Source organism: Varanus komodoensis, unplaced genomic scaffold (assembly GCF_004798865.1).
Source record: "Varanus komodoensis strain SLA01 unplaced genomic scaffold, ASM479886v1 scaffold36, whole genome shotgun sequence".
NCBI classification, from domain to species: domain Eukaryota; kingdom Metazoa; phylum Chordata; class Lepidosauria; order Squamata; family Varanidae; genus Varanus; species Varanus komodoensis.
The window spans coordinates 8,001,892-8,028,143 of NW_025335873.1; the positions used below are offsets into that span (position 1 = coordinate 8,001,892).

The 26,252-nt window shown below is 54.3% G+C and overlaps 1 protein-coding gene across 1 annotated transcript in view; it reads left to right on the plus strand.

Moving 5' to 3' along the window:
• The first annotated feature begins 4,816 nt into the window (after positions 1-4,816).
• The window catches only part of SH2D3C (SH2 domain containing 3C), a 38,154-nt gene continuing 16,718 nt past the window's right edge, over positions 4,817-26,252 (plus strand). The window contains exons 1-2 of the mRNA XM_044440130.1: positions 4,817-4,910; positions 15,589-15,628. Of these exons, the coding sequence (XP_044296065.1) occupies positions 4,864-4,910; positions 15,589-15,628 (87 nt within the window). The 5' untranslated portion in view covers positions 4,817-4,863. The remainder of the gene's footprint in view (positions 4,911-15,588; positions 15,629-26,252) is intronic.

The following is a 26,252-nucleotide window of genomic DNA, read 5'->3' on the forward strand; positions in this document are numbered from 1 at the left end:
ACCCCAAAAGGTGGCAAACCAGTGGCAGTTGCTCACAGTTGCTGTCCGCGATGGATACGTGGTCTGTCCAAAGAATGGCAGGAGGGCTTCGCCACATAACACCAAGCGCCGATAATGCAATCAGATGACACAACCCACCATGGCTCGAACAGCCCCCAGAACAAGCCATGGTTTGCTTGGCTGACTTGTCCCCCCCAGGTAAAGTGCTCTGCAGGAAGCCATCTGGGTTTGGATGACACAGTTCCTGCTCCGACGTGCAATGCACAATTCGTGGCTGTGTGGTCCGAATACAGCCACTCTTTCGTGAAGGCCCTCCCATCTGGAAGAGCCCAAGATTAGATGTGGCCGACACATCTGTTTCGAATACTGATGCACATCTGGACACATCTGTGTTAAGATGCAGGTGCTTTTCTCAGATATGCATGGGGGAGCCTGTGAAATATTTTTTCCATAGGTCCTGTTGTAGTTCTGCGTAAATTTGCAGTATTTTATCTCTACAGTTTTAGAATCTGATCTTGGTATGTAGGAGAAAGGGAGGCGAAGGACCACCAGACATTCCACCCCAGTGCCAAAGGATGAAGCCAAGTAGAAACATAGCTTCCTTCTCCTCCTCCTTCTATGTCAAGTGTTCATTTTATAGTGATTTTTTTTTAAAGAAAAGACCAAATAGAGAGAGAGAGGGATGCTGAAGACACTTGTGGGCTTGGTCTCTTGTTTGGCAATGACAGAGGAAATGCGAGCGCAAAATAGAAAGCGAGATTGGTGTGGGGGAGGGTGTGGGAAAGGAAGGGAGACAGGGCTCAGGAAGGGCTCGATGAAAGCTGCACTTTTGCAGAGCTCTCCTTCCAGCAGTGCCTCATCAGAACTTGAAAGATGGCTGACAGCCAGAAGAAAGCAGGCTTCAAAAGTAAGTAATGCGCAGCGCACAGGTGCCGTCTTGCGGCGGCTGACCTCCACACCTCAGCACGCCGGAGGAGAGGAAGGTGTCTGCATGAGATCTCCGTCACGGAGGGCACGGTGGCCGCGCCTGGACTGTGAAGGCCAGGTTGCTGTTGCATGTCCTTGGCTAGCGGGGTTCCTCTGCCTTTGGCGAGGGCCTGACGGGCAGCGGCTCCCGCATGCCTCCGTGGGGGCTGGCGACCCAGACGTTGCCAAAGGCACCAAGGCAAAATGCGGGCACCTCCTGGCTTTCCTTGCGGGATGTGACTTCCCCCCGAGCGGCCTGGGAGAGGAGGAAGGAAGAGCTGCCTTGCCTCCTGCCTGGGCAGAACCTGGGCAGCCAAAGCATGCATTGCTTCGCCTACGGATAATGCCGAGTTTTTTCCTGGAATTGTGTTGGAGAGAATTAAAGGTGTTCAGGTCACACGGACTGCAGCATTTACACGCCTCTCGTCCGATCTCTTTGGGCCGTTCAGATGTTTTCACTGAGTGTATAGAGCAGGGGTCAATGAGCTGATGACCTCTGTGTGTCAGAATCAAATTAAATTAATAATGAGGAAGAGGCGTGCAAGAGAGACAAGGGATGATGCAACTGGAGAGTGAATTTTAGGTGCAGTGGCTGATGGGATTTGTTCCAACAGCATGGGTCGCTTGCCATGTTGTGTGAACTGATTCCGTGACCAGGTTCAGACAATACAATAACCCCTACGTACTGTAAGGTTTCCATCTGGGTTGAGTATGGGTTACCATTAAAACATGGGTTATTCCATTGCCTAAACTCGGCTGAGATAAACTCTCTCTCCTTCCAGAGAGATGAACAAGCCACAGGTTCTTGTCATGGGTAGCCTGTGGTCAACCTGGATTCAGACAACACTACAACCCACGTTTCAGCAACTGCCTCACGGCTCAACGACAACCCGCACTCAAGCACTGAGTTGAGCTGAGAGGGCTGTGCAGGGTTTCGGGCAGGGGTCTTTCCCAGCCCCTCCTGGAGCTGCTGGAGATCCGGCAGCCGCCCCGCCTGTGCCTCTTCTGTGCACCTCCTGCCTGCCAGGAGGGGCTGAAAGGAGCGAGCGTGTCCAGGGGTGATTGTAAACACGGGTCCCATTAGCACATCCCCGAGCATGTGAACAGCTGCCAGCAGCAAGAGGAAGCAGCGGCATCACAAGCCCGGGCGGCGCAAAGCACCTTCCCCCAGGATGTGGGCAGATGCTAACTGTGTCACGGTGCAAGCTGAGCTCCAGCAGCCTTCGGGGTGTGCTGAAACTCATGCAGCCAGCCTCCGTATCAGCAGGCACCGCCCTTGGCACCCTGCAGCCCTCCGCTGCCTTGGTTTGCAGCCCCCACAATCCCCCAGCCGGCTATGGGAATGATGGGAGCTATTGGGAGAAGGCATGATGGGAGAAGGCATTTCAGGCCACTAGATCTCACTGAGGCAGGCACCACACGTCCGTCCTTCCTTCCTTCCTTCCTTCCATCGCTGTTCTGCAGTCTATACAACCTCCCGCTGTTCTCTCTCGGCCTTCCTGCAGTGGCACCCAGCCGTGGGCCAAAGGACTAGGAATGCCCTTCAGCAAAGTCCGCCCTCTCTTTGAAGGCCTTCTCCGAAAGGCTGTCAAGTCCAAGTTTGGTTTGAAAACGAAGAGCCGCGGCCATACTTAGCACTTGGAGAGCTGAACGGGCAGTCCATCTGGGCACAGTCTTCCCCACGGTGGCAAAATTATACTGTTATTTTTACTAAATTTGTTCCTGCACATCTAAATCAGGCCATCCAAAATTAATGCAAATCCCACTCCCCCCCCTTTTTTATCCCTTCTTTTTTAGCAGTGTGCAAGCAGGCAGCCTAGACGGAGCACTAATTTATAGCTCATTATGCTTTTGAAAAACCTTCTACACTTGTTTCATGTGAAAATGTTCACTTTGAAGGAAGAAGAGGCTGGCAGGATTCTCGCCCATGGCCCGACCTCTGATCCAGACTGGGAACCCATGAGGCTGCTTTCCCGTCAATCTATGACTGGCTTCAGACAACACAATAACCCAGACTCAAGGGCTGAATGTGGGTTGTTCTCGCATTGTCTGAACCCAGCTGCGATAACAAGCCATGGCTTATTGACCACGAACAACCCAGGAAGATAGCTGGCTGTTGGGCTGTGAGCTGTTCCCCATGGTTTGTTATCTCAGACAGGTTCAGACAACATGATAACCGGTGTTTCAGTGACAGCCCCTGCACAGCCCTTGAGAGTGGGTTCTCATGTCATCTGAATCCAATCGCGCTGTAACCCCCCGAAGTCCCAACCTCCCCCAACCAGCCATGTTTCCAGAATGTCTCTGGCCAGCTGTGCTTCCCAGCATCTTCCAGGATGCGGTCGCCTCCAAAAGTGACTCTCTCCTCGTTTTCCTCTTCCAGAGCTGTTTAAATTTAAAGGCTTTGGGAGCTTCACCAGCCTCCCTCGGGCTTTCACCTTCCGCCGCGTCTCCGTCGCCCCCAGCCCAGCCGAGACCCCCAGTGGGGTGCTTCTGTCCTCCAACAGCTTCCTGGTGCCCACCTTTCACACCACCCAAGATGACCTGAACACTGTACCCAAAAGTCCCTCCACCTACGCCCGGTCGTGCGACCTGTACACCTACATGGGGACGATGCCCAGGGCCGGCTCTGGACGGAAGAAGGCCAAAGCCAAGAAGACGAGCGCTTCATCCGGGGACCCCGAGCCTGGCGCAAAGGTTGTGCAAGCTCCCCTGAGCGACGCTCCCTTGGCAGGCAAGGGCACGGAAGGCACAGTGAAGGAACCGTCCAAAGCCAGCCCCCCTGCGGCTGGCGCGCCGCCGATGCAGCCTGCCGTGGCGAACAGCGCTCAGGAATGTCTTCCTGGGCCCCAGGAGGATCCTCCAGACCTTCAGGAGAACCTGGAGAGGCAGAAGCAGGACCTTCCTGAGGTGTCCGAGAAGCTCCCTTTGGAGAGTGCACAGGATGACCTGACCGTGGTGCCTAAAAGTCCGTCTCCGTGCGCTCACTCGGGAACGTTGCCGAGGGCCAAACCTGGCCTGGGTGAAAAGGACCAGGAGAAACCGCCCCCAAGGAATAAGCAGGAGCAGGTGCTGGCTACTGGGGAGACGGTCCAGGAAGACCAGGACACGGAAGCCCTCAGCAGACACGCCGGGAGGGGTGATGAGCAAGCCGCCGACATGAACATCCCTCAGGTGGACTTGGAGCAAAGGTAAGATGATGTGTCCGTCAGAGGTGGGACTAGAACCCGGGTCTCCAGAATCCCACTCCAGTCCTGGAACCATTACGCCACGTTGGAAAGGCCACGTGTGTGCGGGCAAGTCCGGAGCAATCCGGCCACCATCTCGGGGAAGCAGTGCCACGCTGATTTGGGGCGCTCTTCTGGCCAACCACTCCCATTCTCCCCAGCCATCCCAGCCAAGGGCGGTGGGCCCCAGCTCCTCAGGGAAGGCTTTGCCGCCAAGGTGCTGGGGTTCTGAACAAAGGTGGGACACCCATGCCACAACCCATAACTAAATCATAGTATATGTATAATAATGTACTCTGGGGTTGCTCAGATTTTCAGATCCCAGCCCAGAAACGGGGGTCTTGAAGGAGCATCATCTGCCTCACGCTCGCTCACGAGGCTTGTTTCCCTGGCGCTCAGCCGGCTGCAGATCCCAAAAGCATGTTAATGGGCAGGAATGTCTTGTAGCTCCAGGCCTCACATTCCAGGGAAGGAAGGAAGGGAGGGAGGAGGGAGGAGGGAGGGACAGAGACCCGAAGGGAGGGACTCCGTGTCCAGTGCGCACTTTCGCGAGTTCAGTGCAGGCAGAGGAGGCGAGCCAGCCACAGCTGGGGCACTTGCGCTGCACGGGCACCGGTTTTCCCACCTGAGGGAAGGGGCGCCTTTTCCCAAAAGGTGCAGCCAGGCAGGAGAGATGATGATGGAGGTGGGGAGGAGATATCACACCCTGGGTCATGTCAGGTAAGCTGTCCCGGCACCTGCTTCCCGGCTATCTCGCCGAGGAGGAGACTCGGAGGGATCGGGTATTGTGATGCTGCCTCATACTGGGTCGGAGCATTGGCTGATTTGGCTAGGAGCGGTTCACACCTGTGGTATCTGAGAGGAGGTCTTTTCACAGCCCCACCTGGAGACGCTGTGAACTGAGCCCGGGACCTTTTGTATGCACATCACGTGCTCCACTGCTGAGCCACTGTTCTTTAGCCAAAAATAAAGCAAGGTTCTAGTCCTTTGGGTTCTGAATAAAGGTAGGATGTTGCCTTATAGAAAGTTGTCCATCTCTGTGGGTTTCGGGCCAGGTCTTTCCCAGCCCTAAGTGGAGGGGCTGGTGACCAAACACGGGACGGCTACATGCGACAGAGGAGGTGTGATTACTGGTAAATGAAAGTTGGTCGCCACAGGAAGGTCAAGAGAAATGGCTCAAACGTTCGAGTCTAATTTATTTTAGCCTGCGCTTTCATGGGCAGGGATCGACTTCCTCAGATGCCCTTCTAGTGAGCTGATGCTGTAACTTTGCTCTCGGGAGCAGAGAGGAAGAGAGGCAGAAGTACCAGGGAGACGCAGAGGCAATGGAGGGACTCTGACCTGACCCGGTCTGGGGTGCGCTTCACATGCGCGTGGTTTAGTAGCTGATGTGCAAAACTGACAGAGTGGGGGAAACGTCCCTCCACATATGGAGAATACGTCGCTTGCGATGAGCAGGATGAGCTGGGCATGTAGAGAAGCCGCTTTAAAAAACACGTGCAGATGTTCGGTTGGGGGTCCACCCACATGCGGCAAACTGGGCGGGAATCTTAGGGTGGGTTTTTGCTGCAGTGTGTGTGTGTGGTTCACTGTAAGCCACCCCGAGGTTTCGGCAAGGGGCGGCATAGAAATGTTATAATAATAATAATAATAATAATAATAATAATAATAATAATAATAACAACAACAACAACAACAACAACAACAACAACTCTTGTTGTTCTGTCGCAAAGTCATGCCCAACCCATCGCAACCTTATGGACAACATTCCTCCAGGCCCTCCTGTCCCCCACCTTCCCTCGGAGTCCCTCCAAGCCCACACCCTCCACCCCAGTGACCCCGTCCGGCCACCTCGTCCCCTTCTCCTTTGGCCCTCAGTCGTTCCCAGCATCAGGGGCTTCTCCTGGGAGTCCTTCCTCCTCATTAGGTGGCCGAAGTATTTGAGTTTCATCTTCAGTACCTGGCCTTCTAAAGAGCAGTCAGGGTTGATCTCCTCTGGGACTGACCGGTTTGATCGCCTTGTGGTCCAGGGGACTCGCAGGAGTCTCCTCCAGCACCACAATTCAAAGGCCTCAATCCTTCGGCGCTCGGCCTTCCTTATGGTCCAGCTTTCACAGCCATACATTACATACGGATAAACCATTGCCAATCCATGATGCAAATCGGTGTGATGTTGCGTTTAGTGCTGGCCTGCAGCTGGACTGGGTGACTTTGGGTCAATCGTTCCTTCTCAGCCTAACCTACCTCACAGGGTTGTCGTGGGGATCAAATAGGGAGGAGGGGAACATATAAACCTCCCTGGGTTCCTTAGAGGGGAAAAAACGGTGGGATAGAAATGCAATCATAAAAACATAAAAAATGAAAACCAGTCAACAGAGGCAGAGCATTTGTGTAGCCCCGCATCCACAAATGGCCCTGATCCAGGGGAGGTTACCACACCTAAGCTCTGTGGGAAAGTGATGAGTTTGAAAATAATCGCAGATAACGTCATCCTCTCCAGTTTAGCACAGTCCTGTATCTTGGAGCTGGATGCTGGCACATGCTTTCCCACGGAGAAGCTGTAAGTCATCGAAGTGTTGAGCGATCGAGCGGAGGGAGACTGAGGGAGGCCTCTGTATGACTCAACCTCCTCCCTGCACACATTAATTTAGTTGCGTGGTGGGCCACCATTAGGAACTGGCATTTAAATTAAGCAGGGTTCCCACAACCAGTAAATCCATGTAGGGACTGCAGTCAGCGCTGAGAGCGAGAAAGCTTGCGGTGCCCAGGGCGGCGTGAATTATTTTGCGGCAGGGCCGGGCCGCATTCGGTACTGATGCTTCAGACAAATTCCTGCACAGACGTCTTTAATTCAAAGGGCAGGTCTTTTGCCCTGGGCCACAGCAGGAGGGTCTTGGGGCCCTAAGGAAAAGCAAAGGGGAGCAAAGGCTGCCCATCTTTGAACTGCTCTCAGTGTGTGGGGTAGATTTTGCTTTTTTCTAAAGCGGTAGGTCTGCTAATCAAAACCAGGCACAGAAGACTAATCAGGGGCACTGGAATCCAGTATCTTCTTTATATACGTGCCACAGAGTTACAAATCTGTGTCTGAGTTTCTGTAGATCAGGCATCATAGCACAAAATTCTCAAGGGCAACCAATTAATATTCCCATTTTACAGCTGAGGAGCACTGAGGCTAGGAGGGAAGCAGTTAGCACGAGGCTAAACTGTGGCAGAGATGTTCTTATTTCAAATAGAGCCATACATTTTTCTTGCTGTTTTATCTATTGAAAGCCAGATATTGCTTTCTGATTGACTGCAAGTCACTGACTGAGTTCAGAGACTGAGTATAGCTCGAATCTTAGACTATCCAGCCAATATAACAAACTACTCCCACTCAGCCGAGGAGCAAACTGGGTGACCATTGGTGGTGGACGGTATATAAAAGCTTTAAATAAATAAACAAACGTATCCCAGCACCTTTGCTGCAGCATCTGTCTGTCACAGCAACCCACAATAAAATCTGACCCCTGGTTCAGACAATGCAACACCCCCCATGGGCAAGTACAACCCTACAACAAGCCCCGGGGTTTCTGTGTGGCTTGTTCCCGAACGTTAAGCCCCCCTGGTCCGGATGACCTGGTAATTTAGCAGAACTGGCTTCCCCTTTCAGGTTGTTGTGTTGCAGGAGCCCAGCCAAAATTCTTCCAAATAAGAACATGGACTCCACCCTGACATTACCTTCCCGTCCTCCACCTCGGCTGTTTTCCCCCCCTTTTTAACAACTCAGCCACAGAAGAGCAGGCGCGAATCACGCCGCATCTACGTTCAGCCCCCAGGAAGAAAGCATTTGCTGTCCTCCGCCTCTGTCTGACAACTGTTCCATTTTTTTCTGTCCCAGTCCTGGCCTGTCATTCTCTGTCCCTTCCCGGTGACTCATAGACAATATTTCCGTATTTCCTCCAGCAGCAGTGAATGCCGCATCCCGAAGAAGAGCGCTCTTCTTCTCAGGAGGACCTTTGGAAGTTTCCCAGCCGCCAACGGCTCCTCTGTGGCTGTGGGAGGCAGGATCTGAGCCGCACATGCTTTCAAAAGGGGGGAAAAGCCCTGCGATGGAGGCGTGAGTCAGTGGAAGCAAGAGGCTGGTTGTAGCACGGGGCGAGAGAGGAGGGCTGAGATGTCACTTTGGGGAATGAGTCAGAGAGGAAAGGCTCCAAGCAGGGCTTGAGAGTTAGCGCTGTTCTGCTTAATCTTGCAGACTTCTCCGAAATCAGATGGGTGACATTTGGGGGGTAAGCACCAGCCCTTGTGGCTGCCACTCTGGAACAGGCGGGGTTCGCACAGAGGAGGAAAACACCAATGTTGCAAGCGGGAAAGGAGGAAAAGGGCTTGGCAGTCGTCTTTGAAAGGAAAAGGTGCAGTCGCCCTGCCTTGTCCGTGAGATGTTACGGCGGGTGCAGTTCTTGTTGGAATAGGTGGGAGCTCTCCGTCTGGAAGCCTCGGCTCTCCGAGCACTGCATGATTAATTTCTGCTGCTTTCAGATACATCTTTGCAAAACCCCCGAGAGATCGGTTAGGCTGAGAGGTAGTGACAGGCCAAGGGTGCACGGAGGCCATCTAGTCTGACCCCAGACTGTACCCAGGAAGTCCAGGGCGAAAGCAGCCCTGGTGCAAGGCTAACCAGTCCTCTGCCAATTTCCTTGGAGAAACTTGATTCTGACACTGCACTTCTCTCACCGATCAGATGCTTCTCCACCACCAACTCCTGGCCTAGCCTACCTTTCAGGGTCGTTGTAAGGATCAAACATGTCAAGGAGAAGCATCTATACCAGGCAGGTGCAGACAGCATACCAAAAGGGCGTCCCTTTGTCGCGCGTTGGATTCATTGCAGAAGGAACGACCAGGGACCTGAAGGGGCCCCTTGTGGGGCCATGCTCCAGTCCTTCTGGAACCAAGTCATAGATGCTGTGCTGAACATTCCCATTCCCCAAGCAGGCCCCCCAAAGCATGAGAACTCCCCAAATCACAGCAGGCTCCCCCCAGGGACCAGGTGCTGCACCAGCTCTCCAGGTCCTGCCAGCCGCAACGGAGGAGCATTCCAAAGGGAGCCCTGGAATTTCTCCCAGGCACTTTTGACACCAGCTTAAAAGAGAGAGAGATTTAAAAAATGCATCTCGTTCAGCAATACCAGCAGCCATTCATTCGCACGGGTCCCCGTGTGGCGCTGCCTCCTCTCAGGATGAAGTCACAGCCAAAGACATCTGTTAGCAGTTAGGAGCAGGGGAAATTATTTATAGAACTTCCATCCCTTCCTTGTCTCCACTGGGTGGAAATCCAGTGTGTGTGTGTGTGTGTGGGGGGGGGGGGCTTCATTGTGGCTGTTGCCATTCACAAGCTGAGGGGCCTCGTGTCTTTCCAGGGAGGGAAGCCGAGGAGGTCTTTAAGACCCTCTTAAATTCCATTTCCCGGTGGCTCCCATGCTCCCAACTTCCTGCCCGGAGCCCGCCCTCCTCCCACTCCAGATTTTTTCTCACACTTTCTGCCAAGTGCCAGCAGACGCTCTTACGCTCGCTTTCCATCCGTGTGAAATAACCCTCTCCAGCTGGCAGGTTTTGAAAGAGAGAGGGTTCCAGACTAGCTTTCCAAAGGCCCGTCTTGGACACAGTGGCGGGCCAGTGAATCTCGTGCAAAATCACCCCCTTTGAAGAGGGCCCCAACATTCAGTTGAGGGATTTCCCAGAGTTTTTAATGTGCCGGTTCCATGCCTTTGTTTCCCATGTATTGCCACATGAAGCCCGCACTGCTCTCCTATGCAGCCTGAGCAAGAAATCCGCACGCTGGTGGAGCCCACATGGAGAAAATTCACAGATGTCGCATCTCTTTTGCCTCGCAGAGGAATTCTTGCCTATCTGATTTGGTTACAATTTCGGTCAGGTCCTTTTTGCAACTTTCTCCATATCCGGGAGGAAAAGAATTAATTGGAGCTTTCCAAAAACTGAATATGGGGAAAAGTAAAATGGACGGATTGGCCCATTTGTGCATGCAGAACCTTTGCAGAGCCCTTGCTTTTTTCTAACATGCTCCTTAAGGGCTACCTCGCAGAGCAAGCTCTTCATGGGCTTCTCCTTGTGGGGAAGAGACGTCTAGCAAATTTGGCCAGGGTGGAGAGGTGAGAACGGTGTTCAGCTCTTTGCTTAGCAAGGACTACTCCCCAACATTCTCACAATTCCTCAAAACAGGATGGAAAGAATAAGATATCAAGTGCAAACCGTTCAGACAGACAGCATGGCTGAGTAGAAGGTAGACAGAATTTTGTACAAATACACGAAAAATAAAGGGGGGAAAGTTCTCTGCCTGAGAGAAGAAGGGGCCCGGGACGACTTTATCCCTCCTGGGTCTGGTACTGAAATATTGATTCCATGCTGGGAATCCACTTTGCGGCTGGGAATGCATCGGATTCTCTTGGGCTTGTCTCTCTTGGAAAGTGGGCCTTCTCGCAGCCATGAGTCCAGCTTGGTGCTGAGCATTTGCGCCAAGCGTCCACGCAGCGATTAAGCCCGCCAACACTGCACAGTGTCACTCTTCCGCGCACGTGACTTGGCTCTTTGTGCTGCGCACGCTGCAGGAGGTTGTTGCGCAACTAGAGTTGCACGTGTGCCGCTGGACTTCCTCTAGTCTTGGCTCACTTCCTAAGCCATGGCCCAGCCCGACAAGAAGCCAGCAAAGAGGAATACAACAGCCCCGCATGCTACCCCCCCCCCCGTGCCCATGCTCCCCAGCAACAGCCGCACACAGGAATATTGTTTCTGATCCTGGAGGCCACATGCGGCCACCGGGACTAATAGCTACTGCTCGCCACCCCCCAGAAAGTGTCCAATCTCCTCTGAAAGCCGTCCGAACGGATGGCCATCCATCTAAGACAGGGATGGGTTCAGCAGTTTAACTGCACTGTGTGAATAAGCCCTTCCTTTTACCGGTTTCAGAACCTCCCGCCAGTCAACTTCTCAGGATGACTTGCCGGCTTCGAGTTGTGGTCGCCGGCACTAGGAATGCACCTGGTCAGGAAAGGCTGCCCTAACCTCCCCCATTGCTGGATCTGTGGACGTGTCCCACAGGGCTGGGATGCGTGCGTGGCTCCCCTAAACCAAACGCACCCCTAAACCAAGTTGATCCAAGGAGTGCTGGTTCCCAGGCAGTCAACTAGATGGGTTCATTTTAGACTGCAATTCCCTAATCAGACGGAACATTGGATTTTAAAAAAATATTGAGTTTAGACATGGACGTGTGTATTCTACAAAGCGCGATGCCAAAGAAAAGATCAGGGACACTGAAAGGCTAAATAGGCGTACTCTCCTAAATGGAGTTATTGCTATCGTAATCATAAAAACGAACCGATATTGCTCATCCAAGACAGATGGGACGGTGTGGTGTTTAATATTTAAACACAACGTTTGCATTCGTGCCAATGTTATGGGCTGCCCACGTCTTAGCCTGGACTTCTAGCTTTCCAGTTATCCCTTGGAAGGTCTGGAATACCTGCAAAGTCAGCCTAACTTTTAAAAACATCTCTGCGGCTCTAGGTAAATGTGTGGGGTGGGGTGTGGGGGTTTGGTATTGGGTTGGGTTTTTTTTTTTTTTTTGTAAACATAGATATCTCTCACTTAAACGAGAATGTAACACTCAAGTCAAGAAACCTGCAAAAACAGGAAAGGCGAACGAAAATACTGAAACGCCTTGAAAATACTGAGAACAGTCTTTTCCCCTCCGTCCCTGCCAGGTTTCTAGCCCTCATGATTGCAAAGTTAAGTCTTGAGGGTGTTTGGGTTTCAAACCCAGATCACCTGAGTCCCAGCCACAGGCTCTTAACCCCTGCACTGCACGGGCTCTCCAAATCCATCCAAACACACCACCCAGCCTCTGCGCAAATTCCTGGGGCAAAGCAGAGCCCAGCAGCAGCAGGGCAGTCCGTTCCAGAGTCAAGCAGCTCTGACACTAGGAAGCTTCCTCTAGTGTTTAGCTAAAACCCACTTCCTTGCAGAGAGATGCGTTCGGGGGGTGCCGGAGGGTGAGCCCAGCCATCTCCTGCCCTGGCCCACCCTTCTCTAGCCAGGATGGAGGCCCTGTCTGGTTCCTGACCCCTGGATCCTGCGAGTTATTTTCAGCCCTCTTCACCAAGCAACCATTTCCGCCCGGCAAGATGTTCCTTCGTGCAGCCGCTATTCGGTAACGTTTTGGGGAAACAGATGTGCAGGGCAGGAAAGCTTCAGAGGAAATGTGCAGAGGAACCTGGGTGTTCCCAGTGTCCTCCCTGTTCCCGGGGGAGGCTGGGAAAAAACAAAACCCCGAGCTGACTCAGAGGGAAACGGAGAGCTGGGCAGTGGCCGCCTTTCCCGCCTGGGACCCTGCGAGTGTTTTGAACTGCAGCGCCCATCAGCCCCAGCCGCCATGGCCAATGGTAGGAGTTGTGTTTCCGAATATCTCAGTGGTGTCAGGTTGGGGACAGCTGGATTGTAGGATTCGTTTTGGAGATAGTTTTTTTTTCCAGAGATCTCAGCGGGCATTTTAAAAAGGTCCGAACCCCTCAAAAGACCCAAAATACATGGTAAGGGATTCTCATTGCAATGGGCTAATCCAAGGAATAAAATGATGTATATTTCAACAACTTGAGAATATCTCCCTTTTTCTTATTGCTATAGTTTTAGATGTACAGGCCACCTTTCTGCTCAAAAAATTGGCAAATTTTTACTTTTCTTTGCCAGTGATGCATTTGCCACCTAGTGGAGGGAGCTTATAAAACAAAAAATAACCTTTTTATTCTCTACAAGCCCTTCTTGCAACAGAACACAGCAAGGAATTCTTAAATGACTCAGATACCACTTCATTTTTATACTGCCCAACAGCCTAAGCCTTTCCCAGGTCCCTCACTCTTGCTGGACTATAGCTCCCATCATCCTCAGCCATCCTATAGTATTAAGGGGAGTTGCTCAGGAACATCCATCTATTAGAAGAAATAAAATAGCAAAAAAGTTATAGGTTTCTGTTTCCATGCGATGTTTGCAGAGTGGGGTGGAAAAAGACCCCAGTGAACTTGTGCTTGGAAAAAAGGCAAGATTTGCCAACTCTAGCAGGGTGTGAGGGGGGGGGGGCAGGAGAGGAGGAGGTCCCCAGCTCACCACCCTTGACAGTCTACCCCTAAGGGAATTGCCTGCTAGTCAGAAAAAAGCACACTCCCATCCTGTTTTAGAAAGACAGAAAGCAGTTTCTGGTGACAAGGCCAAACACCCAGAAACAAACACCATCAGCTTCAGAAGACAATGATGACTCAGAATAAAATGATGATCCTAAAATAAAATGAAAATGATGATTTATCTCAGAATAAACCTATACCAGAGAAAACAGCAGGCGAAAACCTAAATTTAGAACTTCTTCTTGAGAAGGGCTCCTGGCCTTCGGCTGTGTGACAGCCTCTCAGATTTTTGGAAAGTGCTATTCTCTCTCCCTGGTAGAGGAGATGCTAGTGGAAGTATAGCTATTGGGCACAGCTTGTACGTGCCCTAAAGCTAAAGGGCTTAATGAGCATTGCCGGACCCAAGAAGGTGAGAGATCGCCGTTCGGCGTGGCCTTCCCTGCAAGTCCCAGTGGCCATTTGTGGAATCGGGTCAAGGGGTCCTGTTCCAGCACTCTGGGGGGACTGGGAAGATTACCGTTCACAGGAAGCGACTGGCCAGACATCAGTATTACCCCAATCATGCTCTCGCCTTTTCAGCCTTAATTCCCCTCCAATCCTCTTAGTGACGTCAAGACCAGGCGCTTGGGCAGAGGCAGGTAGTTCTGGGAATTTCCCATGGAAGCGTCCTTGTTCTGGCTGCACGGAAGCAGGGGCTCCGCTGAGCTGTGCCGGGGACAAAGCCCACAGCCTGCCAAACCCCACGCTCCTTCGTATCCATGCTGCCTGCTCCGAAAGATCGCCTGAGAGCCTCAGAAGGCGTTTGAGCGTCTGCTTTTTCAGTGGAATGCATGTGGATTTGAGGATCTTGACCCAAACCTGCTTCTCAGCCTTCCCCGAGCTGGTGCATTGGTCTGCAGCTCCCTTGGTTCCCACTCAGCATTGGCCTTCTTCCCCAGAGTCCCCAGACCACTGCGTCCACTTCTGTTGGCGCTGCCCTAGAACATCAGTGTGACAGAGGTTAACATGCCAGTGCTGTATACACACAAAGGAAAAGCTTTTCCTGTAAGGGCTGCTGGTGTCCCAAAAACTGAAAATTAAACCAGTTTTAACTTTAAAACTGGAGTGTTGTAACCAAACGCTCAACTGGGTTTACCAAATGAGACAATACATTGCAGAAGTATCTGATGGTCTCCTGAGATGCTGCAGACAGCACATCGGAATGCAGGAATTAGATCCCCCGAGAAATGCAGGGGAAAGACTGTATTTTCCCAGGTAAAAAAGTGCTAACTCGGAAGTGGCTGGAACCTCTGCAAACAAACCCCGATTTGAGGAGGCTCTGCAGGCCGCACACAAATAAGGATACGCTCGCTGGACAAGGATCAGGACCCGTGTGCAAACCCCTCAAGAGCTGCTTCAAGTGTGCGTTTTTTCTGTGTGCAATTACGCTGGCCACGCCTCTGGCCCTCTCCTTCAGCCCTAACAGCTCTGTCCTTTCTTTCCACATCCTGTGGACGGCAGAAAAGCCACGTCCCACCAGCAATTAACTGGGTCCCAGTGGTCGTTGAACTACAAGCCCTATCATCTCTGACCCTGGAGAACAAGAGGAGCTGCAGGCCAACGCCAGCTGGGCTCCACGGCTGGGAGCCACTGCCAATCATGTGAATTTTAACATGAATCACCAGTACTTTGAGTCGTGCCCTGAAACACGCTGGTAATGCTCAGAGCATTCCCTAAAATGGCATTTACTCCTATGAACACAGTCTAGGATGAAATCCGTGAGGCCTCACATACAGAAGGCCCCCACTTTGATCTACAGTTCGGACAGACAAACACCAGCATGAAACCCTTTTTGGTGGACAACACAAGCCTAAACAGACCAGAGGCATGGGTTGGTCTAAGGCAGCTTCCAAGCCAATTCAGCCCTTGTTTCAGAACCTTAAGGACTAGAATCTTGCTTTGTTTGCACAAAGCACCATATCTCCAAGATAACTGTCCCAGGTCCTGTCCCTGGTGTTTCAAGGTGGGGCTAGAAAAACTCCCGCTCAAAGTCCTGCAGAGTCTCTGCTGCCAGTCCAGGTAGCAAACCTGAGCTAGCTGGGCTCCGCAGAAGCTGCTTCCACTCTTCTTCCCTGCGAAGAAACCCTGGTTGGTCTGCTCCCAGCCTGATCATTAGCAAAACTGCATGCCTGCATGTTGACCCCTCCTTTCCCCCCATTTAATGACACACTTCTGATTATTTTATTTTTTTTCTAGGCACCAGGATGGACCAGGATCTGGCAGCGAGTACGTTAAGGTAGGAGACCCTCTCTCTCTCTCTCTCTCTCTCTCTCTCTCTCTCTCTCTCTCTCTCTCTCTCTCTCTCTCTCTCTCTCTCTCGTAAGCAACAGTTTTTGGGGGGGAGTGGGTCGAGCACCCCAGAAATAACAACTCTAGTATCCCCTTCTCCCCCAATTGTTCTACTTCAAATCCCTCATATTTTTTATTGGACTGGTAGCCCATTTCACAGAGTTCCTGAGTTTTCCCTGGTTAACTTTGCATAGATGGAGGCCATCACAATCATCCACATGCGTACGCATGCTCTTATTAATACAATTTGTATTATGTTTGCACACACATGCATGCATCTATACATAAGTAAACACGCACATCTATTTAAACTGATGCAATTATGATGCCCGTATATACCTCCTCTTTTCCTCTTGCAAGGAACACAGGGCAGCTGACAAAGTTCCCTTCCACTCCATTTTATCCACACAACAACGACCCTGTGAAGTAGGTTAGGTTGGGAGCGAGTGACTGGGCCAGAGTCTCCCAGGCAGCTCCATGGCCGAGTGGGGTCTCAGACCTGGATCTCCAGGCCCACTCTCCGAACTGCCACGCCACACCGGTTCCTGAGTTGCTGGTGTTACTGCAACATTAATCTAGTCTCTTGAGTTGTAGCCTTCATCCTTGCATAGCCACGAACAGCCCAGCAAGGGCTCCGTGGTTGTCCCGTTTTGCCCAGTGGTAGGACCAGCCCTGACTCAGCCTGGGGACTTGTGATGCCCACCACAGCAAAGCTCCTGTCCTTTCACACAGAGGTGAGCTTTTCTTCATTTAGCAGCCTACTATCTGAGGAAAAAAAAGAAAACTTTGGTCGTTGCTGTTGTTAGACGGGAATCAGAAACCTGGTCAACCTACTGCAAATCAGATCAGATCTTAAGTCTATTTTGTGGCCACCCGCGACCTGGAGGTGGCTGTGAGGATGCCACCTGCTTGACAACATGTGGAATTTATTGGCTGCTGCACTGAAACGACTGCAGAGAGAAGGAGCTCTTCCAGTCCAGCACAAATGCTTAACATTCCTGCGGGTTCATTAGGGACATGCATGGATGCCAGCTAAAACTTTTATCCCCCCATTTTCCTGTAGTTAATGTGGAGCAATAAATCTTTTATTCGAGTGAGACAAGCACCATGCCCCCAGAAGACTTCTAAATCCAAGCAGAGGAATCTCTCGGTTCAAAAATGTGGCTCTAATGCAGTTTTCACCCACCTGCCACCCTCCAGATCCACTAGACTACAGTGCCCACAATCCCCAGCCGGAGGGTGATGAGGCTTCTGGAGGCCAAAAGCTAGATCCATTCTAATGGAGGAGGAGGAGGAGGAGGAGGAGGAGGAGGAGGAGAAGGCCTCCCTGTGAATAAATCTTAATTTTAGGATCATTCGCATTTTTAAAAATCAGATCTGATTTTCAGAATCAATGTGCTCTTTTTAAAAATATCCATATTTGAAGAGAAGGGCGATCCTTTTGTGTGAGGCAAGCAGTGCTGAGGTCTTGCACACATCGCCCGAAGATAAAGGAAGACTCATCTGCTCCCTTCCCAGCGCACGGGTTGCTTACTGGCCCATCTGCCCAGATGCTGGAGGGGCAAGGGGCCAACTCAGTGGCCCCCCACACCGGTCCAGCTCTGCCCTGCTCTGATCCGATCCTGGGGGGCGCTGAGGCTGAGCCAGCGTGAGCAGCTGAGTTTGGCTGCTCAGCCAAGATCTGAGCACAGGTTTCTTTTCTATCCATACCAGGCAGCCTCTTGGGTCCATGGTCTTCAGAGCTGTCCGTGGTCCTGGAAGTAGCCTGGCCCGGGGTTCAGGACCATGGACAGCACCCGCGAGGGTCTGGATGGCTGCTGCGCGGTTGAGCGGTCCCACTGACACGGCATGGGCATCAGCAGCCTCCGAGGAGGAGGAGGAGGAGGAGGAGATGCATTCATTCACAAGCACTGAAGCTTGATTAAATGAAAGAACTTGCAGGGGAGTTCTGGTTTCAGCAGGAGCCTGGCCGAAGGAACTTGGTGTCAAGGCCCCACGTTGAGTCTACGTCCCCCCGACTCGTTCTTCTCACGCAAATCAGCACATGCAGACACTTCATCCCCTCTACGGATTGTTGAGTGCGCTTCTTTTTGCCACTGTGGGAGAGCTCTTCGCATGCCATCATTTCCGCCCTCTCTCGCCCTCGCCGTGCTTTCCCCGCTCTCCCTTTGTCCTTTCCTTCCCTTTGTTCCCAAACCCCAGATTCACCACCACGGCAGAGACGAGGGATGCTGCTTCCAGTTCTCAGCACGCTGAAAAGCAGGCTGGTCGGTGGATCCCGGGAGGGCCGCGGTGGGGAGGGGGTAGGGTGGAGCTAGGAAGGCCTCCGACGATGGAAGCTGACATTTCTGAGTTCCACACACGTGGCAAAAACCCGATTCTGTCCCAGGAAACGTGGGTGCTCTGGGTGACCACAGACCTGCCTTTGACAGACAGTCGGGCTAATGAAAGAGAGAGAAACGAGGCTTTTCTCAGAGGCGCCTGTCATCTCGTAACACTGGAATGCTCCTTCTTCGAGGAGAAGCTGCGTCCTCGCCTTGTCGAGAGCTCCGTATCTCTGTGGGAAAGCAACACCCCATGGCCTGGCCAACTGCTTGCTGGAAGGAAGAGAGGTGCTTTGATACGAGAGATTGCTGTCAAAATTCCTTGGGCCCAGAAGTTTGCTGTCTATCAGCCACCATCTGTTCTGTCTCTCAGTCCTATTCATGGACAGAGAGGAGTCTGTGGATCCACACTCTCAGAAGACCTGGGCACGCTCACAGGAGGCAGAGGGCGTGTGCACCAGATTCGGGGCCTGGAGATGTGAATTGGTCTGCAAATGACTCGTGTCATTAGGCAGTAAGAAGAACCTATGGGTTAGGTTTATTCCTCAGAGCAGTGCAACATCAAGAGAGGGCGGTTTCGCCTTTTGGAGCTCAGACACCACTTCGCCTTGGAAAAGCGGCTTTTCATTTAGCCTCACCAGTGCGTCTTCTGAGAAATGGGTGTTTTGGAAGTGGCCAAACCACCATGGCAGCCATTTTGTGAGTGCACCCACAACACTCTCTGAAGATCGCAAATGTGTGCCCACTGATCCAAGATGTTTGGAGACCCTTCTCTTAGAGCTGTTTTGGATATATGATGGGATCTCTAGCTGAACGGCTGCCTTTTTCCAGCTGGGTGCTTCCCAGATGTGTTGGATTACAATTCAGATAGCAAAGACGGAAGCTTTATGGAGACTTCACCATTCCAACTTAAGATTCTGTTCCGTCTTCTTTATTCATTCTTCCCATTCCTTTCTCAAACTTCTTTCACCAGACAAGGAGAACTCTTCTCCAGCACAAAGCCATTTTGTTGGAGTGAGAAGGGAGCTGTGTGCAGCCGAAGTCTTACCAAAATATTTGTTGCAAGTAATAATGATCTGCTACGTTGCAGGCCAAGCATCTCCTCAGTATCACTGCACAGGTCCTGGGAGGGACCGCCAGAGAGGAATCAAGGCCCAACAGCATCCCTCGAAATAAGGGTTCACCCTTAAACTGGTGGCAGACGGCCATTTAACATTTCACAGTCAGTCTTGGTCTTGTTCCCCTTTCTCGTCCAATGGGGCTCTTTCCCCCACTCTGCTCTTTAAGTAGGAGCCCGATCCCTTTTGTCAGAGGATCTGGAGAAAGAACATGTCCCTAAAGGAGCAAGATTTGGGCAGCAGAAGAGTGGGTGTGTGGTGAGCATTGCCAGAAACCCCACTCACGGCCTGGCCTAACTTTGGCATCAGTTTTCAAAACTCCTTCGGAAAATGAATCCTTGTCCTTCCCTTACAAAATCTAGTCAAATCTGCCCTCCAAGAGAAATAAAGACAGAAGAGCTGGATAGGATGGAAGATTGGTCCAATCCAATTCCAGCATCCGGAGTCTCCCAGATAGCCGAGCAGGGAACCCACAACTGGGACCCGGAGCCTCCCTCCAGTTTTCGTTGTCTCTGCCCCTTTCCGGGGGCCCCATATTTCCCCCGCTACCACCAATCAACTGGGGCTCTGCTATGCTGCTCTTGTGCAGCATTTCAATGCGCCTCCTGAGCCAAATGCTCCAAGCTACCATATGCCGAAATTGCTTCCTATTTTTGGAATGTTGGCTCCTCCCCGTTTGGCTTTGGGCTTGCCCACCTCCAGGCATTTTCAAAACTGAAATCAACCCTTGGGCTGAGAAATGATAGAGTTAGAGAAAAGACCCCAGCTCTCCAAGCATCTTCGAGTGGATTTACTGGGGAGACTCCAACAGAAACAGTCGCCAATATGCGTGTGAGCCTGGAAAGTTAAGAAGGACCAGTGACGAGTCTGACGAGCGTACTTGATGCATTATGCAGCAAAACAACCGAACGCACTCAAGGGCAAATCTAGGATAAACCCTGCATTAAGTTTAATGCTTGACAGTATGCAGGGAATTTTAAGATCGCAATCTCTCTGTCCAGCGTGGAGACACAGAAGGTTCCGCTGCCAAAGGGCCTGCGATGAGGGGCTTACTGGAAGATCAGTGCCCTGTAAGAACCTGGCAGGAGGTGTGGGGTTGGCCCAGGACAAGGCTGGTACTTGGGGGAAGCTGGAGTGGGGTGGAAGTGAGGAAGAGCCGCCTGTCCTTCGCTTGGCCTTGGGCTGGGCACGGCACGTAAGAAAGGTCCGGGTTCCTTCCGAGTCAAACAACGGCACTTCTCAATGTTTCAAATGGGCGCTGGCTTTGAATGCTCTAATAGCAGCCGTGCTGGGCCCGTTAAATGGAAGGAGGGTTGCAAAGAACGCATGGAGGAACTAGCCACGTAAAGGCTTAGCTTGGGGGCAGGTCCTGCTCTTTTCAATGCTGAAGCTCATCCAAGCTTTAGCGTAAAGGACCAGGACATCGCCAGGGTGAGAACATGCTGCAGCCCAGCTTCCCCAGCCTGGCATCTTCCCCTGTGTTGGATTACAACCCTGAGTATCCCCAGCCAGTCCATCCACGGTGGTCGTAACGTACTACTTCGTGGGTACCTTTCTGCTGATACAGAAAGAGGGGTTTCGTTTTGCATGCCTATAAGCTACATTTTGGGATGTAGGATGAATCTACCCTTCCTTCTTTCTATGCAAAAGCTGAGCATAGAGTCTCTCTCCCCATGGTAAAAGCTGAGACCTAGCGTGGCATATCTGGAACCCTGCCTTAAATCGCTGAGCCCCTGTCGTCTGAGGCGGGCTGGAGCGTTTTCATAATTTCTTCAGCTCCGGCACCTCACATGAAGGCAGCGGGCGCGGAGATCTGGGGCGTGGGGCAGATCCCTCGGCCTCCTTCCGGCACCCAGCATCTGCCGCCAGAGCTGGCCGCTCCACCTGCTAGAAGGCATGGCTGGGCCCACATCTCATCCCCCTCTTGATCCGTGGGGTAACCCTGTGCTGTGCAGAGGCCCTCCGTCTTCCTTGGCTTGGCAAGCGCACACGCGCACGGATACCCCACACCGAGCCGGCTGGGGCAGGTGGCACGAAGAGGGGTGCGATGGGGCTGGACGGGTGCTGCCTGCCCTGTTGCGCTGCCGGGGCGGGGAGGGGAGCAAGCCTCGCGTTCCCTGCCTCAGTCATCCCCTCCCCACAAAGAGTCCGCCTTGGCTGGCCTTGGGGCACCACGTGGGGGGGGCACATTTCTTGGCCAAGACCTGCCCGGCGCCCCCACCAGTTCTGACGTCGCGGGGTGGCCCAGGGGGCGGCGGGGGGCGGCGCCAGACAAAGCCCCCGGCCTGCCCGCCCGCCGCGCTGCGCGCCCGTGCCAGCCGTGCGCCCCCGCCGGCCACGAGGGTCCGGGGGGGCGGCCTCCCACGCCCCGCCCCCCGCCCCGCCCCGCGCGGCGATGAGGTAATCCGGGCAGCCTCGCTCGCAAGTTAAAGCCCGGCAGCGCGGGCGCGGGGCTTCAGCCGGGCGGGCGCGCCGGGGCCGGGCCGGGGCCGGGATCGGGGCCGGCGGACGGCGCAGCCATGACGGACCGGTGCAGCCTCTGGAGCGCGCTGTCGGCCGCCGCCTGCTGCTTCTACCGCGGCTCCTTCATGCAAGTGCAGGTGAGGGGCGGGCTGCCGGCGGGACCCCCGCGCCTCCCCCCGGCCTCGGGCGCGCGGTGCGACCCCTCTCCTCTCCTCTCCGGGCGCCGCCGCCGCCCCAGCCCAGCCCAGCCCGCTCTGCGGGGAGGTGGGGCGCCCCTCGCCCCCGCGGATGCGGGGCGCCTGGCTTGACGGGGTGCAGCCGGGCCGCCTTTCGGGTCGGTGCGACCGGGTCTTTTGTGCGCTGCAGGAGAGGCGGTTCCGACAACACCTGGCTGCCGGCATCCCTGGGATAACGGCCTCTGGGATGAGGACCCCCTGCTTCTGGGGCGCGGCTGGGGATCCCCTCAAGTTTGAGGAAGTCTTTATGGGGACACGCCCAGGGGTTCCCGTCCCCCATTCATTCATTCGTTCATTCGTGGGTTCATCTGGCAGGCAGGGCACGTGCCGATGAAGAGCCCATTCCGGGAACTGTCTTGGGGGGCAGGAGGGAAATGGGAGCACCCCTTCCCACAGATTCCCTCTTTGTGACTTCGTGGGGAGGGGATCTTTGTGGCTGTTCCGGGCCAGAGAATCGGGGCGGGGGGGGGGGTTACCTGGTTGCAGTGTTTACAGTTGCCTTGCACCCCCCCCCCTTTGTAAGTGCTTTCCTATAGAATTGCATGTCTGTCCTGGGGTGGAGGGGCTGGAGCTGTACGGGGTCCCTCCATCAACCTTTTCCAGGTGTCCCCTGTCTGTGCGCCTGAACTTTGCTTCACTCTCTCTCCCATTCATTCTGACGCAGGGGTGGGATTCTGCTCAGGTTATGCTCAGGTTTGCAGAGAATCATGACTGGGGCCGGGGGCCGGGCCCCCTTGTGGTCTCTGACCCAGGCTTTGGGGCCGAGGAGCGGGGGTTTTGCAGTCTGCTGCATCCAGCCACACGGGGGGGGGGGGGGGACCATCATGAGGGCCTTCAGGGGCAACGGCTGCTCTCGCTGCCGAACCAAAACTGCGGGAGATGCGCCTGCCAGAGAAAAGTGGGGGGGCTTCTTGCTGCAAGGTGAGGAAAAGTAGGTTGAAATGACCCCCGCTGGATCGCTTGCCGTGCTTCCTGTGCTGCAGAAATGAGAGCTGGGACTGTGGGAGCCATGCACCCCTTCCTGCGTCGCACCCCGAGCCAGCTGGCCACGGGCCTGCCTCTTTCCTTGCCCCTTCTCTGGGCCACAGATGAAGCCTGGCCCCTTCATCTCTCCCTGCAGCTGGCAGAGCCCCTCCACGCGGGGGGCCCAGCAAAACACACGCGACACTCCCCACCACGGTGTAGCCAGGTGGGGTTCCCCATGCCCAGGACACCTCCTTTTGCAGATGCTGCCTGGTGCGAGGGCTTTTGTGGAAAGGCCCCCTTCCCAGCCTGACTCTGGATGCACCTGGAGTGCTCCTGCAGCCTCAGAAGCCCCGGGTGCAAGAGAAGCCTCACGCAGCAGAGAGCAGGCAGGTGCGCCTCTGCCTCGCCGGGGTGACCCGCGTAAGAATCAGGCATCTTTTCTTTTTAACGAAATCGCCGGACCCCACCCTTTGCCACACACCGGCCATCACACCCCACCCCGTCCGGGGGAAAACGGCGTCTGGCTTGCACAGAGTTCCTCCTCTGAGAAACCGTCCTCCGAGCGAAAACCCTGCAGGTCCCCCGCCCCCTCGCCAAGGGGAGCACCGATTACTTGAGCATGATGTCATTGCTCACACAGCAGCCGAGCACCGCGGCTCCTGCCCATCGCGCCCATGAACCTGGCGCTGCAGGTGACCCAAGAGCCGGGCTCCGCTGCCACAGGTGCCCGTCCTGCACCTCCCCAGCTGACCCCGGTTCGGAAGACGGGTTTGCCCACGCCGCCCTCTCCTTTGTGTTGATGGTGTTGCGAGGGCCGTGCTGCTCGGCACCCCCGTGTTGCTGTCCTCTCTGCTTCGGTCTGCCCCGGCTTGGTCGTTTCTAATCAGGCTTTCTGGATTGGCTGGGCCTGGCCCGACTGACCCGGAGACCTGTGGTGGCTTAAAGGCTTGTGCGCTGGTTGTGGCGTCAGGTTCCATGTGCACGGTTGCCAGTTCTTCAGACGCTTGGAACAGGACCTCAGGTGGGCAGGTCCGAGGGGGAAGAGGTAAACAGCACTGAGATGCGTGCAGTACGGGCAGGAACACGCAGCTGTGTGATGGGTGCCCCAGGGCTGGACTGATGGGAATTGTAGTCCACCACAGCCAAGTTGGTGAAGGATGGGTGGCGGGATGGAGAGATCCACGAGTCTTCGGCACGTATGCGCTCTTGTCCCTTCCTTGCCAGAGCTGGCCTTAAAACTGGCCCGCTGGGAAATCCATGAAGGAGGGCCAGTCTATCAGGGCCTGTTGGAGACAGTTGTTAAGCAGAGCCTCCCTGGTCTAAGGCAGTCAACCCTGAAGAGTGTGTGTTGGGGTGGAGCACACAGCAAGCAGCAGAGAGGGCCGTTCCCTTCACACGGTGCTGCCCATCAGCTTGCAAGACTGGCTTGCTGGCCGGCCACAGAGATCTTCCTAATTCATTTAGCACAAAGAGCTAGAGCTGGTCTTAAAGGAGCGTAAAAGGTGATGAAGGCTCTGGGTGGTGGTTCGGGAGGGTCTGGGTAGCATTTGCTTGCGCTCGTTCACTGCAAAAGTTCCACCGAGATGACAGCCTCGCTCAAAGCCGGCGCAACGCCCTCAGGAGCATCCTGTGCTTGAGAGTGGTGAGGGGCTGCCCCAGGGTTTCTCAGCAAATCGCCTGCTGTGCAGCAGGAGAACCTGTAAGAATAGCTGTGCGCCCCAAGAGCTGAACGGAGCCTGCATGGCAGGTTGTGGTTGAGGGCGGCCTTCCTTCGTGACCTGCCTCTCTGCAGGGAGAATATCACACTGGATTCGACGGACCTCGTGTCTGATCCCTCTTCTTACATTGGCAGCCTTTCCTTTCTTGGCAGCATGGAGACCAGAGCAAGTCTGCTAAACTAGAAGCTGTGCAAAGGGGAAGCACCCCACCCTGATGCTCTGGGTCTGAGTACCCCCCACCCCTTTCCCAGCCTGCTCCAAGGGGCTCGGAGGGTGCCCCCCTCTCTCAGCCTCGCAGCTGCCCTCCTGGCATGCAGAAAGGTAATGGCAGGGCCCAAGGCCCTTGGGGCACGTGAATCCAAGCCACGGCCTTCGCTCCACGTAGTTTCTCTTTCAACGATTAAGCAACTGAGCATTGCTGCTTCCACGCAGCCTGAAAGCCGAGCCCGATGCTTGCCACGTGGCTACCAGTCCACTTTGTGGCTGAGTGGAGAAGTGCCGTCCGCATGCCCCAGTGCCCCGGCACCGCCGTTTCCCTCACACCCTCTCTTCCATCCCTGCAAAGAACTGGGTAGTCCTATTTTGTAGCTGGGGAGGCAAATAATCTCAGTGAGTACAAATTGCCCGTCTCAGGCGAGGTTTTGCAGCTGAACGGGCACTGCAGATTTGTACCCAAGCAACACGAGGGTTTGCAAAGGTGCGGCATGCGCCAACTTTGTCCGTGTGCACGCACGCATCTCCGTCCGCAGCAGGGGTGCTCATCCTGGCCCCTGGGAGCACCAGCGAGCCTCGCCCCCTCCGAGGTTCACCTGTTCCTCCACCAGTGCTCCTTCCTCGCGCGCGCGCCTGGCTTCCCTCCCCCTCCTTGCCCCCCCCCCCACAAGCCGGCATGATGCTGTCGGACTCTGCATGAATGACCGGGCCTTTCCAGCTGACAGCAGCATCTCTGCACCTTTGCACCAATGGCAGCGCACCCGGCGCTTGAAGCAATTACATCATCGCCAGCCAATGGCAGCCCAGGGAAGGGATGCAGCATTCGGAGTGAGATAACAGAGGGATGGATATTCAGTACACACAATCACGCCCACACACCCATCTGCGTCAAGGTATCTTGGGCTGTGAGGAGCGCATCATGCAAAAACGAGCGCCGTGCACGCTACCCGGCAGCTTTACCCCCTACCTCTACCTGAGCCCACCTGCCCACCTGCCTCTTTTTTACTGACCAGACCATGAACACGCCACAATGGCAGACACGCAGCGACTGCCTCGCTTCCAAGGTTCATCACCCTGCGCTTCCTCCCTGGAAGGTCTGCCCGTTACCTGGGGCCGCCCGCCTCCCAGAGGAGTCTCTCTGCCTTCCACAACCCCTCGGAACCCTTCTGGACTGGGAAGCAGGGCTTGCCTCTTGGGGACAGTGCTGGGTGGCTCCAGGCCACCCCCAAGCCCACGCAAAGCTAAGGGCCCTCTTTTAGCGGGCCTGCTCCATGGCACGCGGGCCAGCTGCCTGCAGGCTTTTGAGCTATGCAGAGCTCTTCAGCCATGGCTCATCCCATCACCCAGACAGACACCCCTCTGCATGCAGTTCTACCCCATGGGCACGCACGGTCCTTTCCGCTCCTTTCAGGGCTTCCTCCGGGAAGCATGCCATCCCTGTGGGACACGAGGGGATCGTGCCAGTGGGACAGAGCTGCAGGACACACTGCTTGCACAGCAGTAAGATAACGGAGGCCTGGTGGAGCACTGTCA